At 41.0% G+C, this 19,014-nt stretch overlaps 1 protein-coding gene across 5 annotated transcripts in view; it reads left to right on the plus strand.

Moving 5' to 3' along the window:
- The window catches only part of SORCS1 (sortilin related VPS10 domain containing receptor 1), a 660,265-nt gene that overhangs the window by 481,703 nt on the left and 159,548 nt on the right, over positions 1 to 19,014 (plus strand). For all 5 annotated transcript variants that reach the window (XM_067709470.1, XM_067709467.1, XM_067709469.1 and 2 more), the window contains one exon: positions 16,103 to 16,167. In XM_067709470.1, the coding sequence (XP_067565571.1) occupies positions 16,103 to 16,167 (65 nt within the window). The remainder of the gene's footprint in view (positions 1 to 16,102; positions 16,168 to 19,014) is intronic.

Raw genomic sequence — 19,014 nt, forward strand, 5'->3', positions numbered from 1 at the left:
CAAGCAAATTGCTTTCAGGGCTGACGTACCCTTTCTCTTATCTCATCATTATTTTTCTGAATTTGTGTCATATGTGAATTTTCTAGGCACACGATATGTATTCTCATCCAAGTTGTTGACTCTTGTTGAGCAGGACACTAACAAGGGCACAGCCTTGGAGGCCCTATGTGACATCCATCCCACAGTTAACAGATGGGCACCAGCCATTGATAACACCATCTGACAATAGTTTTTTTTGATATAGTTTAAGTCCCTTATATATATATTTTTTCCTACATAGCTTTCAAGAAATGATACGTTGTATATAATATACACCTGATATGCATTTATAGTTACACACTCCCTGTCTTCTCTATTGACATGTAAACTTCATGAGGGGCAGGGATTTTCCTCTCTGTTATTCACGGCTAAACCCTCAGCACCTAGAACTACCACTGGCACATTGTTGGTATTCAGTAACTATTTGTTGAACTCATTCATTCATTCATTAAAAAATTTAATTGAGGATCTGCTGTCTGCCCTGCTGGGTGTTAAGGATGTCCCAGGAATCCTCAGTCTAGAGCAACGGTCTCCATGGTGAGTTACCTGCAACAGCACCCCAGGGTGCTGGGAGGTTTGATGATTCATGGAGACGTGGGGAGAAAATATTAGAATTTCTGACTTTTTGCGTGCTTATATTTTGATTTCTATTGTGTGTATACTTTTTAAAGTTAATATATAAATACTCCAGTGCATTTCCAGAGCCTATTACTAACAACTCATATATGGGTGTGTGCTCATTTTTTTCTCTTGCTTGTTGTGTTCAAACAAAAATTTTGGAGATTGCTGCCCCTGGAATTCTCTTATGGAATATAATTTCTCTGGGTCAGGTTGTCTCTAGCAGTAAAATACTCAGGTTTCCATTCCTTTACGCTCCTATGTGTTCTACCTGCTAGTCTGAAGTTCTTTGTCCTTAACAGATATGGAAAGAAAGGGGAATTGAAGTTGTCTCCTCTCCTTGTCTTCTGTTAATATGGCCCCTCCAGTCCCAAGCAAGACCTTCAGACCTTCCTCCTCTCACTCTGAATTTAAGATCAGCACAAACACATACCTCCTGGTATCCCTGGCATTTTTTTTTTCCTGTCACAGCCTAAGCCTTGCAAGCACTCTCTACTAAGGTGGTACCCGAGTTGTCAGTATTCTGAAGTTTAAGGAAATTCCGTATCTCCTCCTCATACAAACATCACTCATCTCTCCTCTCTATCCCTTTGTCATTTGCACACATCGATTACACCTACCTTAGTCTTTGTTTTCCTGACTGTAGAAATTTTCCTGTTTATATTAATAGTACAGGTTTATTAATATTAAAAGTAATGCATAAATACATCCTCTTTGTATTAAAAGATTACTGATAAGTATAATGATCCCATTGACTATTATCCCACCGTTCTAAACCCTCCCAGAGGTGACTACCATTATGAATTTTGAATGTGCATTTCCAGTAGCATTTTTTTCCTTTTATATACATTTTTGCTTTGGGTTAATCAATAGACAATAGTTAGCTAAATTGGGTATTTTCATGTAGTAGATTGCAATAAAGTAGAGATCTCTCTCATTAATGTTATGTTCCGGCATGGAACAGTCTCCAAGGTATATTATTGAGTAAAATTAACAAGTTGCTAAAAATACATAAGGTATGATACCACTACAGTTTTAAAAGATAACAAGAAACCTTCTTAAAAAAACATTGTGAGCTCCTCTTTTACCTCAATTCCACACTCTTTGATCATTTAAAGTATATTTCTCTATATCTCATTGGCACCGTTGTTTCTGTCTGGGGATCAGACTCGTGATCTGGTCAGGTTCCCTGGTGTCTCTCTAGAATTCCTCATCTGTATTCAGGAAACAACAAAGACAAAGATGGGGAGGGGCTATAAAAGTGGGGAAATAAGAGGGAAACAGGAAATGCAGCCAGTGGTATATGAAGCAAAATCATTACATTAGAACAAGGGAAAATGGGAAAGGATAGGGAAGCACTGCGGAAGAATGGTTTGCCTCGAGCGATTTAGAAGAATGGTTGATAACTGGAGAGACATGCTGCTTACTTCTAAGCACTTTCATTTCTCTTTCAACTTTCAGCTTTATTTCTACGCAGCACGTCATGCAACAAACCTCACCTCCCATAACCATCCTGAGCTTTATGTATTCCTTCACTCTAGGTCAGACACCCCATTCCTTGCTTTGCTCTCCTACACACACTTTCTCTTTGTCTGTCTTTCTGTCTGTCTCTCTGTCTCTGCTCTGCCTTTTGTTGTAAATGTCATAACTTAACAGTCAGGCTTCTGGTTTGGGGAGTAAAAATGACAAAATGCAGAATTTAAAGAGCTTAAGGATGTTGGCCATGCTGATTCTCTGTAGCCATTATGCATTAAAAAAAACTAAGCATCATTTTTATTTGTCCGTCTATTTGTTATTTGTAGTAGCCTCCTTTATTTCTGGGAAACCAGTGTAACCGTGTAGAGACCAGAAGAAAGCAAGCAAGCATGTTTCTTAGGCTTACAGGGGAGGTTAAAATGCCACCTTTAGGCTGCTTTTTATTTTTATTTTTCTAGCTCATTTCCCCCACATGGGCAGGAGATGAGACCTCAGGCTAAGCTGCTTTGTTCAGGAGTAAAAGTTGCAGCATCAGCCAGGACCTTCCTGACGATGTTTGTCTTGGGAGCCAAACTGTAGCGTTAGGTGAAGAGGAAACCCTTGACTACAGAAGAGGAAATCAGGGTATCCAGCCGCTAATACAGGCGGGCACTTTGCTGCTTCTCTCTGTAGCAGACAGAACCACTTGCTTCTATGGGCTTTATTTACGAAGAGCCTGCAGGAACATGAATGCTCCATCTAAAACAAAAAAGGAAGAGTGTAGGTGTCTCCAACTCCCCAGCCTCTGCTCCTCTGCAGATCTCTCCGCATTCCCCCCTTGGTCATTAGCTGCAAATCTAAATCTGAATAAATAGGTGCTCTCCCGTCACGGTGTTTACTTTCTAATACTTGCTCTGCGGTTATCTGTATCAGGACATTTTGTGGCTCCTCAGCATTTATTGAGCAGTATATTAAGTTGGTATAAACTCAGACAAAATGCCAGGAGAATGATAAACTAGTGACATTTTTGAGTTTCTCTGTGGAAAGCGTCTACAAAGGCTGCATTTGGCTGATTGTATTTCAGAAGGCTGATGTTGCACTCCTCATTTCACGGTGCGCTATATCAGAGTGAGTGTTTATTTGCATTCTTGACTATGATAATCCTTAGATTTTATTCCCAAACAGCTCCTAAATGTGAGCACCAACTTAAGATGCTGGAAGCGGAGATGCACGAGGCTGGCTTTGTCTTGTTTGTATCAACAGAGCTGAGTCAAGTATGTCCTAGAGGACCTTCACCTTACGCTTTCCTTGGGCAGGGAGACCTACACACAGATACATAGGGGCACAAGTTCTTCTTTTCAGCCATTTGTAAACTTATGTGCATAACTTTCTTCAGTGACATCATGTGGCTTTTAGGATCACATACAACACCTTAGCATGAGGTACACAGGGCCTAAATTTTCATTTTATCTGCTACTGCTCTACTGTGAAAACATTTGATCCACCATGTTGACTTACTAGTAGACACCTCTATGGAACAACCTGTCTCTGACCTGGGACCTTGTTACTTGATCCTTATCTCTAAGGAGAATGTTCTTCCACTCCCACTATCCATTGATCATATCATTCCATATCCTTGAAGATTCAATCCATTTACTCTAAAGACTTACAGGACATTCATTCTCCTCCGGACATTTCTCCTATGTCTTCAAATACCAATTTGAATATCAGAACTCTTGTTTCATTGGATTACTGTCTCTCCCATAGCTCTAAAGCTTGTAAAGCCAGGGAATCTGTAGCCCTTGTTCTTACCACATAATAGAGCATTAGAGTGTTTCACTAAATAAATAAATGATTTTATTTATTCATATAGTTGATCTCTGGGCTATTGACTCTTTTATTTTGTCTGTTGATTTACGATGATACATCATTTTTGCTAACGGGCTACCCCTGATATCCCAAGAAGCTTTTATTACCAACACAAATTTTAATTTTCATATGAGGATTAATTTTCACATCAGGATTAATATTCCCCATCTGTCTACACACCCTTGCTGTGTGCCAGGAATCTGGTTGGTGCTTTAAGATGTATATTCTAGGAGAACTTATTTTAGTCTCATTTTATCATTAAAAAATAAAAGCACAGAGATTGTTAAGTAACTGACCAAATGTCACACACACAGAAAAACTGATGAACGCTGATATGGCTGGTTATGTACTTCTCCTTTGTCCAAAAGCATTCAGTAAACATTGATTGAATATCTCTATATAGCATGCATGGTACCTGGCACAGAACAACAGAAAGGTTTGAGCTTGTCTGTCAATAAGGACAGACAAATGAGCCACCACCTGAAACATGGCCTAATTTGTGCTGTGCAGAAGTCTGTGCACAGTTCTGGAAGTCTGAGAAGGGATAACCAACTTAGCTTAAGTGGCACCCCCACTGGGGAGACTGTTTTCAACTTCACTCATCTGCAGCTGAACCACAGACCACAGGAGTTAAGAAGGCAGAAGAAGCGTAAGAAGTTATTCCAGGCAGAGGCACCAGCACGTGAGAGCATGGTGTTCCTTCCCTTCCATGAAATTCAGCTCAAGAAGGGAATTCATTTTCCCAGTTAGACATAAAGGCAATATAAAGATATACAAGATACAGCCACCTATTGTCTTTTTATTTAATTAAAGGATCCTGAACCGAATTTTTTCATCTCATTTTTACAGAGAGATTCTTTCTGAGTCCCAGACTTGAACAGCCCAATATATCAGATATTATAGTAAATATTGACCAGTGTAAACATGTCTATATGTCTCTTGAGGAAACATTCTTCCCTATGCTCCGGTAAACACAGAGAACACAGTGACAAAAAACAGAGCATCTGCCTTGTGGGAGCTCAGTGAAGTAAGAGAAGCATTTATGCAAAGAGATCCGGCACATCATTATGAACCATGACAGGGATGTGTACAGGGCAGTCTAGAAGCATAAAGCAAAGGTGTCCAAGCCTTTGTGCTTAATACCTGAAGTCAGAGTTACTTACGTGATTGGATAGAGATTCTTGAAGCCATTCTTGAGATCTCCCTCCAAAAATGAGATCGTCAAGAGAATATTTTGCATTAAATTTTATGTTTAAGCTGGTTTTCTTTGATTTCTTACTTTTTGGCTTTGTTGAAGCATACCTGACAAATAGGAGCGTGATATACTTCGTGTACAGCGTGATGATTTGATGTCCATACACATTGTGAAAGGATTTCCATAATCGAGTTAGCACATTCATTACCTCACAAATACCTTTCTACTGTCTCAGCAAACTGCAATTATATGATACAGCATTTTCAATTATAGTCACCATGTTATACATTAGATCCTCAGACCTTATTCATCTTATAGCTGAAAGTTTGTGCACTCTTACCATTCTCTCCCCATTTCTCCATCCCCACCCCACAAGCCTCTGGCACCTACTCATCATCATCATCATCATCATTAATCACAACAATTGGTCTTCAAAACATGCAGAAAACCGTTAAACTCTACGGTCCCAACTAAAATGCATAAATGGGCTAGAAAATGATACGTTGCAGGTCATCTGCAGTGGTGTGTTTCCACAAGGTGTCTGATCAATGACAGCACCATTAAAACCAGCACATCTGTGAACATTTAACATTGTTTGGCTTCACCTCTTGAGAACTCACCAGTGCCACAAAGTAAAAGCAGCCGTAATTCTTTATAATGCGTGACTGCAGATCTAGAGGCACCCTTAGGCCTTCAGGAAAAAGGGCGAGCACATCTGCAAATAAAAATTGTTGGAAACACCATGGCCTGACTTTAAACTTTTATTTTGTTGTTGCAGTTGTTTTACTAGACATGGAAAAACATTTAGGCGGGGTAAGGGAGTTGCCACAGTAGACTTTGGAAAGACAAAGGATTCTGTTTTGTCCCTGTCTCTTTACATTAGTTGGTAAGAGGGACATGTCACTTGAAACAACAGCTCCTGCCTTTAGAGATAATAAAAGATCTTAAGAAATTACTGCTATTATTGATTTGTCGTCATATGCACATGGAAAGATGCAACTGGTTGCAGGAGGATCATTTTGCCTCACGTTGACCCGAAGCACAAGCCAAGCAGGTTAGGTTTGCGTGATAGTTGCAACCCTGTGTTTCTGGGATGCCAGCATCATAGGTACTGGTCGTTTCAAGGAAGAAACTTGCATCAGGTAAGGTGGGAGGTGAAGAACATGTTACTACCCAATAATAATTGACAAAAAACAGTTACCTGCTGAGCTTTCTAGTTTGAGGGTTGTCAGAAGGGGAGCTTGTTTTTTTTTTTTTATTGTTCATGACTTTGCCCTTGTCAGTAGAGGTCACCTATGGATGCAATCAATGCTTCACTATGGGAAGTGCAGAGCTACCATCTCTGTCTGAACAAGCAGTCACTCGAGTACGTGACTGAAATGATGGTGAAAGTATCACCGTCCACCTCTGTACGGATTCTAACCAGGGGAAGTGTCCAAGGGCACACTCCCTGTCTCTTTGGGGAAAATTATAAAACCCTTGTTAGGACATTTCTGCTTCCTGGGAGAAGAAGAAAGCAGAGTTCAGTGTTTCAAACATAGGCTCTGAATTTCAGGCCATGTATCAATCAAAGAAAAGTTACTGGCAGTGATAGTAGGGCCTTAAGGAGACTTCTTAAGATAAAGAAAGACTAAGCTAGCTAGGCTTCAGACTCTGAGTTGGGAAATGAGTTCAAATAAGAAGAGTTCTGGGAATGCCCTTAGGACTATAATTCATTTACTTATTTCAAAGAGCTCATAGACCATTAAACACTCTCCCTCCCTTTCTCCCTCTCCCCTCCTTCCTCCCTCCCTTACTTCCTCCCTTCCTCCCTTCTTTCTTTCAACATTTGACTGTCTGTTACAGCTCAGGCATTATTTTATTCATATATACATGTGAATATAAAGTGTTTAAAACAAAGCTACTCCAGGGGCTCTCAGTTTGGTGTGCGTGTGTGCAGGCTGGTGGGATGCTGCTTTTATATAGGGAAAGACATAAAATAATTATTTGTAGCAAACTTTTCAAAATTTGTATTAAAAAAGAAATACTTAGGAAGAGAGCAGTTTTCCTGGTATAACTGGGAAATAGTTAATGGAGGAAGTGACCTTTCAGATGTGTCTCAAAATGAGTCAAAGAAGACATGGTGAAACTGGAGAAGGGCCTTTCAAGCTGGAGAGGCTCCCAGAGGGCAGAGGAAAGGAATGAGGCACTTTGAGGAGTGGCAGATCGTCCTGTGTGGTAGGACATGGGGCAGAAAAAGTGAAATGGGTTTTGGCGGCCACACTGAGTCCTGAATGTAATGAGCATTTTTAACATCTTCATATTCTCGTATGGATTTGATGGTGGGGCTGATGGCCTCCGGTGAGGCAGAGGAAGACCAGTTTTAAGGCATGTTACTATTCTACACATGGAAATGGAACAGATTAAATGGATGTCTGCAAATCCTGATGAAAAAAATTATAGATAGTCCCAAGCTTAGTTAATCTTGCTGAATGAAAGTCTTAAAGTATGATGGCCCATATTGCTTATATAACAGAATACTTATTTTCGATTTAATTTGGCTCACTGCAAGACAAGACTAAATAATATGTGCCTCCGGGCATTTTATTTTGTATTATTTTTTAAAACATTTATTGGAGTATAATTGCTTTACATTGTTGTGTTACTTTCTGCTGTATAACAAAATGAATCAGCTATACATATACTTATATCCCTATATCCCCTCCCTCTTGCGTCTCCCTCCCACCCTCCCTATCCCACCCCTCTAGGTGGTCACAAAGCACCCAGCTGATCTCCATGTGCTATTAGGCTGCTTCCCACTAGCTAGCTATTTTACATTCGGTAGTGTATATATGTCCATGCCACTCTCTCACTCCGTCCTGGCTTACCCTTCCCCCTCCCCAAGTCCTCAAGTCCATTCTCTACGTCTGCCTCTTTATTCCTGTCCTGCCCCTAGGTTCATGAGAACCATTTTTTTTTTTTTTTTTTAGATTCCATATATATGTGTTAGCATATGGTATTTTTCTCTTTCTGACTTACTTCACTCTGTTTGACAGATTCTAGGTCCATCCACCTCACTAAAAATAACTCAATTTTGTTTATTTTTATGGCTGAGTAATATTCCATTGTATATATGTGTCACATCTTCTTTATCCATTCATCTGTTGATGGACGTTTAGGTTGCTTCCATGTCCTGGCTATTGTAAATAGTGCTGCAATGAACCTTGTGGTACATGACTCTTTTTGAATTATGATTTTCTCAGGGTATATGCCCAGTAGTGGGATAGCTGGGTTGTATGGTAGTTCTATTTTTAGTTCTTTAAGGAACCTCCATACTGTTCTCTATAGTGGCTGTATGAATTTACATTCCCATCAATAGTGCAAGAGGTTTCCCTTTTCTCCACACCCTCTCCAGCATTTATTGTTTGTAGATTTTTTGATGATGACCATTCTGCCTGGTGTGAGGTGATATCTCATTGTAGTTTTGATTTGCATTTCTCTAATGATTAGTGATGTTGAGCATCCTTTCATGTGTTTGTTGGCAATCTGTATATCTTCTTTGGAGAAATGTCTATTTAGGTCTTTTGCCCATTTTTGGATTGGGTTGTTTGTGTTTTTGATACGGAGGTGCATGAGATGCTTGTTTATTTTGGAGATTAATCCTGTGAGTGTTGCTTTTTAGCAAATATTTTCTCCCATTCTGAGGGTTGTCTTTTCATCTGTTTATGGTTTCCTTTGCTGTGCAAAAGCTTTTAAGTTTCATTAGGTCCCATTTTTTAATTTTTATTTCCATTTCTCTAGGAGGTAGGTCAAAAAGGATCTTGTTGTGATTTATGTCATAGAGTGTTCTGCCTATGTTTTCCTCAGAGTTTGATAGTGTCTGGCCTTACATTTAGGTCTTTAATCCATTTTGAGTTTGTTTTTGTGTATGGTGTTAGGGAGTGTTCTAATTTCATTCTTTTACATGTAGCTGTCCAGTTTTCCCAGCACCACTTATTGAAGAGGCTGTCTTTTCTCCATTGTATATTCTTGCCTCCTTTATCAAAGATAAGGTGACCATATGTGTGTGGGTTTAATCTCTGGGCTTTCTATCCTGTTCCATTGATCTATATTTCTGTTTTTGTGCCACTACCATACTGTCTTGATTGCTGTAGCCTTGTAGTATAGTCTGAAGTCAGGGAGCCTGGTTCCTCCAGCTCCATTTTTCTTTCTCAAGATTGCTTTGGCTATTCGGGGTCTTTTGTGTTTCCATACAAACTGTGAAATTTTTTGTTCTAGTTCTTTGAAAAATGCCATTGGTAGTTTGATAGGGATTGCATTGAATCTGTATATTGCTTTAGGTAGTATGGTCATTTTCACAATGTGGATTCTTCCAATCCAAGAACATGGTACATCTCTCCATCTGTTTGTATCATCTTTAATTTCTTTCATCAGTGTCTTATAGTTTTTTGCATACAGGTCTTTTGTCTCCTTAGGTAGGTTTATTCCTCGGTATTTTATTCTTTTTGTTGCAGTGGTAAACGGGAGTGTTTCCTTAATTTCTATTTCGGATTTCTCATCATTAGTGTACAGGAATGCAGGAGATTTCTGTGCATTCATTTTGTGTCCTGCTACTCTACCAAACTCATTGGTTAGCTCTAGTAGTTTTTTGGTAGAATCTTTTGGATTCTCTAAGTGTAGTATCATGTCAGTTGAAAACAGTGACAGCTTTACTTCTTCTTTTCCAAGTTGGATTCCTTTTTATTTGACTTTCTTCTCTGATTTCTGTGGCTAAAATTTCCAAAATATGTTGAATAGTGGTGAGAGTGGGCAACCTTGTCTTGTTCCTGATCTTAGTGGAAATGGTTTCAGTTTTTCACCATTGAGAACGATGTTGGCTGTGGGTTTGTCATATATGGCCTTTATTATGTTGAGGTAAGTTCCCTCTATGCCCACTTTCTGGAGAGTTTTTATCATAAATGGGTATTTAATTTTGTCGAAAGCTTTTTCTGCATCTATTGAGATTTTCTTATGGCTTTTGTACTTCAATTTGTTAATATGGTGTATCACATTGATTGATTTGCGTATATTGAAGAATCCTTGCATTCCTGGGATAAACCCCACTTGATCATGGTGTATGATCCTTTTAATGTGTTGTTGGATTCTGTTTGCTAGTATTTTGCTGTGGATTTTTGCATCTATGTTCATCAGTGATATTGGCCTGTAGTTTTCTTTTTCTGTGACATCTTTGTCTGGTTTTGGCATCAGGGTGATGGTGGCCTTGTAGAATGAGTTGGGGAGTGTTCCTCCCTCTGCTATATTTTGGAAGAGTTTGAGAAGGATAGGTGTTAGTTCTCTCTAAAAGTTTGATAGAATTCACCTGTGAAGCCATCTGGTCCTGGGCTTTTGTTTCTTGGAAGATTTTTAATCACAGTTTCAATTTCAGTGCTTGTGACTCGTCTGTTTATATTTTCTGTTTCTTCCTGGTTCAGTCTCAGAAGGTTGTGCTTTTCTAAGAATTTGACCATTTCTTCCAGGCTGTCCATTTTATTGGCATATAGTTGCTTGTAGTAATCTCTTATGATCCTTTGTTTTTCTGCAGTGTCAGTTGTTACTTCTCCTTTTTCATTTCTAATTCTATTGATTTGCGTCTTCTCCCTTTTTTCTTGTTGAATGTGGCTAATGGTTTATCAATCTTGTTTATCTTCTCGAACACAATTTTAGTTTTATTGATCTTTGCTATTGTTTCTTTCATTTCTTTTTCATTTATTTCTGATCTGATCTTTATGATTTCTTTCCTTCTGCTAACTTTGGGGTTTATTTGTTCTTCTTTCTCTAATTGCTTTAGGTGTAAGGTTAGGTTGTTTATTTGAGATGTTTCTTGTTTCTTGAGGTAGGATTGTATTGCTATAAACTTCCCTCTGAGAACAACTGCTGCTGCTGTATCCCATAGGTTTTGGGCCATCGTGTTTTCATTGTCATTTGTTTCTAGGTATTTTTGATTTCCTCTTTGATTTCTTCAGTGATCACTTCGTTATTAAGTAGTGTATGGTTTAGCCTCCATGTGTTTGTATTTTTACAGATCTTTTACTGTAATTGATATCTAGTCTCATAGCGTTGTGGTCAGAAAAGATACTTGAAACAATTTTAATTTTCTTAAATTTACCAAGGCTTGACTTGTGACCCAAGATATGATCTATCCTGGAGAATGTTCCATGAGCACTTGAGAAAAATGTGCATTCTGTTGTTTTGTCATGGAATGTCCTATAAATATCAATTAAGTCTATCTTGTTTAATGTATCATTTAAAGCCTGTGTTTCCTTATTTATTTTCATTTTGGATGATCTGTCCATTGGTGAAAGTGGAGTGTTAAAGTTCTCTACTATGAATGTGTTATTGTCGATTTCCCCTTTTACGGCTGTTAGTATTTGCCTTATGTATTGAGGTGCTCTTATGTTGGGTGCATAAATATTTACAATTTTTATATCTTCTTCTTTGATCGATCCCTTGTTCATTATGTAGTGTCCTTCTTTGTCTCTTCTAATAGTCTTTATTTTAAAGTCTATTTTGTCTGATATGAGAATTGCTACTCCAGCTTTCTTTTGGTTTCCATTTGCATGAAATATCTTTTTCCATCCCCTTACTTTCAGTCTGTATGTGTCTCTAGGTCTGAAGTGGGTCTCTTGTAGACAGCAAATATATGGGTCTTGTTTTTGTATCCATTCAGCCAATCTGTGTCTTTTGGTGGGAGCATTTAGTCCATTTACATTTAAGCTAATTATCAATATGTATGTTCCTATTCCCGTTTTGTTAATTGTTTTGGGTTCGTTATTGTAGGTCTTTTCCTTCTCTTGTGTTTCTTGCCTAGAGAAGTTCCTTTACCAGTTGTTGTAAAGCTGCTTTGGTGGTGCTGAACTCTCTCAGCTTTTGCTTGTCTGTAAAGGTTTTAATTTCTCCATCAAATCTGAATGAGATCCTGGCTGAGTAGAGTAATCTTTGTTGCAGGTTTTTCTCCTTCATCACTTTAAATATGCCCTGCCAGTCCCTTCTGGCTTGCAGAGTTTCTGCTGAAAGATCAGCTGTTAACCTTATGGGGATTCCCTTGTGTGTTATTTGTTGTTTTTCCCTTGCTGCTTTTAATGTGTTTTCTTTGTATTTAATTTTTGACAGTTTGATTAATATGTGTCTTGGCGTATTTCTCCTTGGATTTATCCTGTATGGGACTCTCTGTGCTTCCTTGACTTGATTAGCTATTTCCTTTCCCATATTAGGGAAGTTTTCAACTAAAATCTCTTCAAATATTTTCTCACTCACTTTCTTTTTCTCTTTTTTTTCTGCAACTCCTATAATTCGAATGTTGGGTCATTTAATGTTGTCCCAGAGGTCTCTGAGACTGTCCTCAGTTCTTTTCATTCTTTTTTCTTTATTCTGCTCTGCAGTGGTTATTTCCACTATTTTATCTTCCAGGTCACTTATCCATTCTTCTGCCACAGTTATTCTGCTATTGATCCCATCTAGAGTATTTTTAATTTCATTTATTGTGTTGTTCATCGTTGTTTGTTTCATCTTTAGTTCTTCTAGGTCCTTGTTAAATGTTTCTTGCATTTTGTCCATTCTATTTCCAAGATTGTGGATTATCTTTACTATCATTACTCTGAATTCTTTTTCAGGTAGACTGCCTATTTCCTCTTCATTTGTTAGGTCTGGTGGGTTTTTATCTTGCTCCTTCATCTACTGTGTGTTTTTCTGTCTTCTCATTTTGCTTATCTTACTGTGTTTGGGGTCTCCTTTTTGCAGGCTGCAGGTTCGTAGTTCACGTTGTGTTTGGTGTCTGTCCCCAGTGGCTAAGGTTGGTTCAGTGGGTTGTGTAGGCTTCCTGGTGGAGGGGACTAGTGCCTTTGTTCTGGTGGATGAGGCTGGATCTTGTCTTTCTGGTGGGCAGGTCCACGTCTGGTGGTGTGTTTTGGGGTGTCTGTGGACTTATGATTTTAGGCAGCCTCTCTGCTAATGGGTGGGGTTGTGTTCCTGTTTTTATAGTTGTTTGGCACAGGATGTCCAGCACTGTAGCTTGCTGGTCGTTGGGTGAAGCTGGGTGTTTGTGTTGAGATGGAGGTCTCTGGGAGATTTTCGGCATTTGATATTATGTGGAGCTGGGAGGTCTCTTGTGGACCAGTGTCCTGAAGTTGGCTCTCCCACCTCAGAGGCACAGCCCTGACTCCTGGCTGCAGCACCAAGAGCCTTTCATCCACACGGCTCAGAATAAAAGGGAGAAAAAGTAGAAAGAAAGAATTAGTACAAGTAGAAAGAAAGAAAGAAAGGAGGGAGGGAGGGAGGAAGGGAGGAAGGAATGAGGGAAGGAAGGAAAGAAAGAAAGAAGATAAATTAAAATAAAATAAAGTAAGATAAAATATAATAAAGTTATTAAAATAAAAAAAAATTAAGAAAAAAATATTTAAAAAAAAACAAAACAGACGGATAGAACCCTAGGACAAATGGTGGAAGCAAAGCTATACAGACAAAATCTCACACAGAAGCATACACATACACACTCACAAAAAGAGGAAAAGGGGAAAAAATCATAAATCTTGCTCTCAAAGTCCACCTCCTCAATTTGGGATGATTCGTTGTCTAAAGGAGGGAGGGAAGGAAGGAAGGAAGGAAAGAAAGAAAGAAAGAAGGAAAGAAAGAAAGAAAGAAGGAAAGAAAGAAAGAAAGAAAGAAAGAAGATAAAGTAAAATAAAATAATGTTATTAAAATAAAAAATAATTATTAAGAAAAAAAATAAAAAAATATAAGGAAGGATAGAACCCTAGGACAAATGGTGGAAGCAAAGCTATACAGACAAAATCTCACACAGAAGCATACACATACACACTCAAAAAAACAGGAAAAGGGTTAAAAATCATAAATCTTGCTCTCAAAGTCCACCTCCTCAATTTGGGATGATTCGTTGTCTATTCATGTATTCCACAGATGCAGGGTACGTCGAGTTGATTGTGGAGCTTTAATTCGCTGCTACTGAGGCTGCTGGGAGAGATTTCCCTTTCTCTTCTTTGTTCTCACAGCTCACAGGGGCTCAGCTTTGGATTTGGCCCCGCCTCTGCGTGTAGGTCGCCGGAGGGCGTCTGTTCTTCGCTCAGACAGAACGGGGTTAAAAGAGCCGCTGATTCGGGGGCTCTGGCTCACTCAGGCCGGGGGGGGGGGAGGGAGGGGCATGGTGTGCGGGGCGAGCCTGTGGCGTCTGAGGCGGCGTGGCGTTGCACCAGCCTGAGGCACGCTGTGCGTTCTCCTGGGGGAGTTGTCCCTGGATCCCGGGACCCTGGCAGTGGTGGGCTGCACAGGCTCCCCGGAAGGGGGCTGTGGGTAGTGACCTGTGCTCGCACACAGGCTTCTTGGTGGCGGCAGCAGCAGCCTTAGCGTCTCATGCCCGTCTCTGGGGTCCGCGCTTTTAGCCGCGGCTCGCGCCCGTCTCTGGAGCTCCTCTAAGCAGCACTCTTAATCCCCTCTCCTCGAGCACCAGGAAACAAAGAGGGAAGAAAAAGTCTTTTGCCTCTTAGGCAGGTCCAGACTTTTCCCCAGACTCCTTCCCGGCTAGCGTGGCACACTAACCCCCTGCAGGCTGTTTTCACGCCGCCAACCCCAGTCCTCTCCCGGTGCTCTGACCGAAGCCCGAGCCTCAGCTCGCAGCCCCCACCTGCCCCAGAGGGTGAGCAGACAAGCCTCTAGGGCTCGTGAGTGTTGGTCGGCACCGATCCTCTGTGCGGGAAGCTCTCCGCTTTGCCCTCCGCACCCCTGTTGCTGCGCTCTCCTCTGTGGCTCCGAAGCTTCCCCCCCCTGCCACCCGCAGTCTCCGTCCGCGAAGGGGCTTCCCAGTGTGTGGAAACCTTTCCTCCTTCACAGCTCCCTCCCCCGGTGCAGGTGCCATCCCTATTATTTTGTCTCTGTTTTTTCTTTTACCCTATACAGGCACGTGGGGAGTTTCTTGCCTTTGGGGAAGTCTGAGGTCTTCTGCCAGCGTTCAGTAGGCGTTCTGTAGGAGTTGTTCCACATGTAGATGTATTTCTGATGTATTTGTAGGGAGGAAGGTGATCTCCACGTCTTACTTCTCCGCCATCTTGAGGGTCCTCTCCAAGGCATTTTATTTGTTTGTTTATTTATTTATTTATTTATTTATTTTTGCGATACGCGGGCCTCTCACTGTTGTGGTCTCTCCCGTTGAGGAGCACAGGCTCCGGACGCACAGGCTCAGCGGCCAGGGCTCATGGGCCAGCCGCTCCGTGGCACGTGGGATATTCCTGGACCGGGACACGAACCTGTATCCCCTGCATCGGCAGGCGGACTCTCAACCACTGCGCCACCAGGGAAGCCCTCCAAGGCATTTTAAATAGACTTGTATTTTACTTACACTTGTGATTTCTGGCACATATCATAATATGGGTGCATCTGTGTTTCCCACTCACACAGGTTCAACAATACAGAGAATGGTCACTCTAGGCTGTTCTGGCCACTACGTTGGTTGGGTCATGTGGTCTGTTCATAGGATAGTAGTAGGTAGTTCTGCAAATTTCAAATGAAAACATTAACTAGATCAGTTTGCTGTGTGTAAATCACTGCTCAAGTCACCCAGGTAAAGCAGCTTGCCTGTCATCTGCCTGACAACTCTTGAAAGTTTAATATACTGTCAGTGAGACTGTTACATATGACATGCATGGGACTCATTTGCAAGTCGGAGTTAATAACACACAGTATCCTTGCCACAGTCAAGCCTGGCCTTCATCAAATAAAGGATTTTTTATAGGTTTTATTTGAAGTGAAAATTGTACTGTCAGGCTATATCAATAAATACAGTAGATGTATCCTAAGGATTGTGGCTTTAGAATCCCGTGAACATTAGTAGTTTATGGGCTCAGCTGAGTTTCCCTGAGGCACATGGGAATTCATTAATGTTGATGTTTCTCCATCATTTAGGTCTGTGATGGGGTCGAACAAGGAACCAGATCTTGTGCATCTCGAGGCCAGAACTGTGGATGGTCGTAAGTAAAGCAACTTTTCCACGAAGTTAATAGTAATTAATTTTATCGATCTGCCATGAATCGCATCTGTGTTAAAGGAAATCACAGTGGTGATAATCAATAATCTGAGTTGTTTGGACCTGAGGACTTTTTTTTTGGCCTTAGTTACCTAGAGTTGTCTTAATAATTCTCTGCAACTCTCATCCAATCAAGGGGTTTTTCTTTGCAGGAGATGATAAAATTCCAAACTTCCTTATTTTTTAAGTAAACACTTGTTATTATTGCATTATTGCTGCTCTTTTGATTTGTTTTGCCAGTTTCCTTATTTTATCAGATATCATCCAGGCAATGCCTCACTGTCTAGTGGGAGATTGACAGAACACTTGGAAAGGGCTTGTAGAAGAGCATCATCCTGTCTGTCCCCCATCGTAAGCAGCAGGAGGCAAACGTCAGTTGGTGGTTCTGAACATCCCTAGTTAGGTTGGCTACAGTGAAAGACTGTGTTTCCTATGGACGTTTTGGCTTTAGCACACGATGGAGAGCAAAGCTGAAGGTCCACAATCCAAAGCCATGTCTGCCTGACTCACAAGTTCACTCACTCACTGTGTGACCTTGAAAAAGTTCCTTAAACTCTTTATGCCTCCATTTCTTCACTGTAAGTTAAAGAAGTTGATAATAATGATTCCTATAGTGGCTAATATTTACTAAGCACTTGCCCTGTACCCAGAATCATGCTAAGGGCATTCTATACTTTATCACAATTAATCTTCACTACAGTTCATAGGTGGTGGTTCCCATTTTACAGATGAAGAAACCAAGGCCTAGAGAGTTTAACGACAACAACATGGATTTCCTTCCCCTTCTTTGTTCCTGAGATTCTCCAGGAGGGCTAAGCATTGCAGGGGGTACTACTAGGGAACTACAGGTGAAAGGGAAAAAGGAAAAAGAGAAAAGGGGGAAATGCATAGAAGGAAAATAGTGGAGGGGAGAAAACCCAGGTGAAAAGAAAGAGGTCTCAAGTGCAGAGAAAAGGAAGAGAACAGACTCTCCAGTTACCACAGTGCCAAGAGCCTGGTCGAAGTTGTTCAGCACTGAGCCAGAGGGTGCTCATCTAATTTTTGAGACCTTCTCTGTTTTAAAAATATCCCTCACAATTCACACACTTCATCATCACTGACACTGAGCCTGTCTGCTTGCCCTCCACTTTTCTGATGCAAAGGCAAGTGATACCCATGGTTTACCAGCTCACAGCTCAAAGAAGCTGGTCACCCCTGCCATCCAGACTCTCCAGAAACCACACCTACTCCATTACTATGTGCTCACAGGGAGATATTTTTATCTCCAGAGGTTTCTTTCCCCCTTTGGGGAATGAATATATTCTTTGGCAGAATCAGTGTGGGGATAGATCAGGGTCCAAGCTGACCATCTCCTTTCTCCTTTATAAACTCAGGCAGAGCTCTGATATGTAATGTGCCCAGATTGTACATGACACAGAATAATCTCAACAGTTTAGAGCTGCTTTCCCACCTCTTTTTGTTTGTTTGTTTGTTTGTTTGTTTGCGGTACGCGGGACTCTCACTGCTGTGGCCTCTTCCGCTGCGGAGCACAGGCTCCGGACGCGCAGGCTCAGCGGCCATGGCTCACAGGCCCAGCCGCTCCGCGGCACGTGGGATCCTGCCGGACCGGGGCACGAGCTCGCGTCCCCTGCATCGGCAGGCGGACCGTCAACCACTGCGCCACCAGGGAAGCCCCCCACTTCTTTATAAAGTGGGCTCTCTCTGGTGGTGACCAGAGCTGATAATGTTATCTTGGATTCCATGGTTCAGTTCTCAGTACCCAGTAGCCAGAGCTGTCTTAAGTCAAAAGTTGCCATGCCGTCTGTTTAGAGCTTTGTTTTAGTTCCCATTGCTCTAGTAATAAAGAACACAGTTCTCACCTTTACCTGTAGCTGCAGCATAATCTCCCGCCTGCCCATTTCCTCAGCCTCATCTCACTCTGTGCCCTCCTCGGTCATCACCTGCAGGCCTTTGGGTTTGCTTTCAATTCTTAGAAACTACAAAGTTCTGTGCCTCCATAACAAGACTCTAATACCTACTCTTTCCTCTGCTTGGAATACCTTTCTTTATCCCCCTTCCCTGACCAATTCAGTGTAATGTATTACTGAAGATGGTTCAGATTAAGATTAAGCATCATTTCTAATTTTTTTAACTTTTTGAAATAATTTTAGGTTCACAAAGAAGTTGCAAAATAATAGTATGGAGTTCCCCTGAACCCTTCACCCAGCTTCCCCCAATGATAACATCCAGAATAACCGTAGAACTATATCAAATCCAGGGAGAGCATCCATTTCTTAAGGAAGTCTTTCTTGAAGTCCTAATCTAAACCAGTTTATTTTGTTTGCTTTCATCCACTCTATTATTTTTCTTTATTGTATTCTTCTTAGTTTGAAATTACACATTCCATTTGATCACAAGTTTTCCTCTCCACCAGCCTATTAAGTTCTATGTGTGCAGGAGCCAAGTATACCTTTGCTCAGTATTGCATCTCCAGCACATTCTACAGTGTCTACATGTAGGTGGGGCTTAATAAATATGTATTGAATGAATGAACACAGAGTTGACCAATTGTCAGGATTACCAGCTGGCTACCTAACTTCACTTACCAGGTTGTCTGATAAATTTACAGCATTGCATCTCAAACTTGAACATGCGTACGACCCACCCAGGGATCTTGTTAAAATGTGGATTCTGATTCAGTTAGGGCCCAAGAGTCTGCAGGTGAAGCCGATGCCTCTGGTCTGTGGGACACACTTATAGTAACAAAGTCCCACAACGAAAGACTAATGAAAGAGCTTTAGGGTCTGTCTCC

The sequence above is a fragment of the Pseudorca crassidens genome, chromosome 16 (assembly GCF_039906515.1).
Source record: "Pseudorca crassidens isolate mPseCra1 chromosome 16, mPseCra1.hap1, whole genome shotgun sequence".
NCBI classification, from domain to species: domain Eukaryota; kingdom Metazoa; phylum Chordata; class Mammalia; order Artiodactyla; family Delphinidae; genus Pseudorca; species Pseudorca crassidens.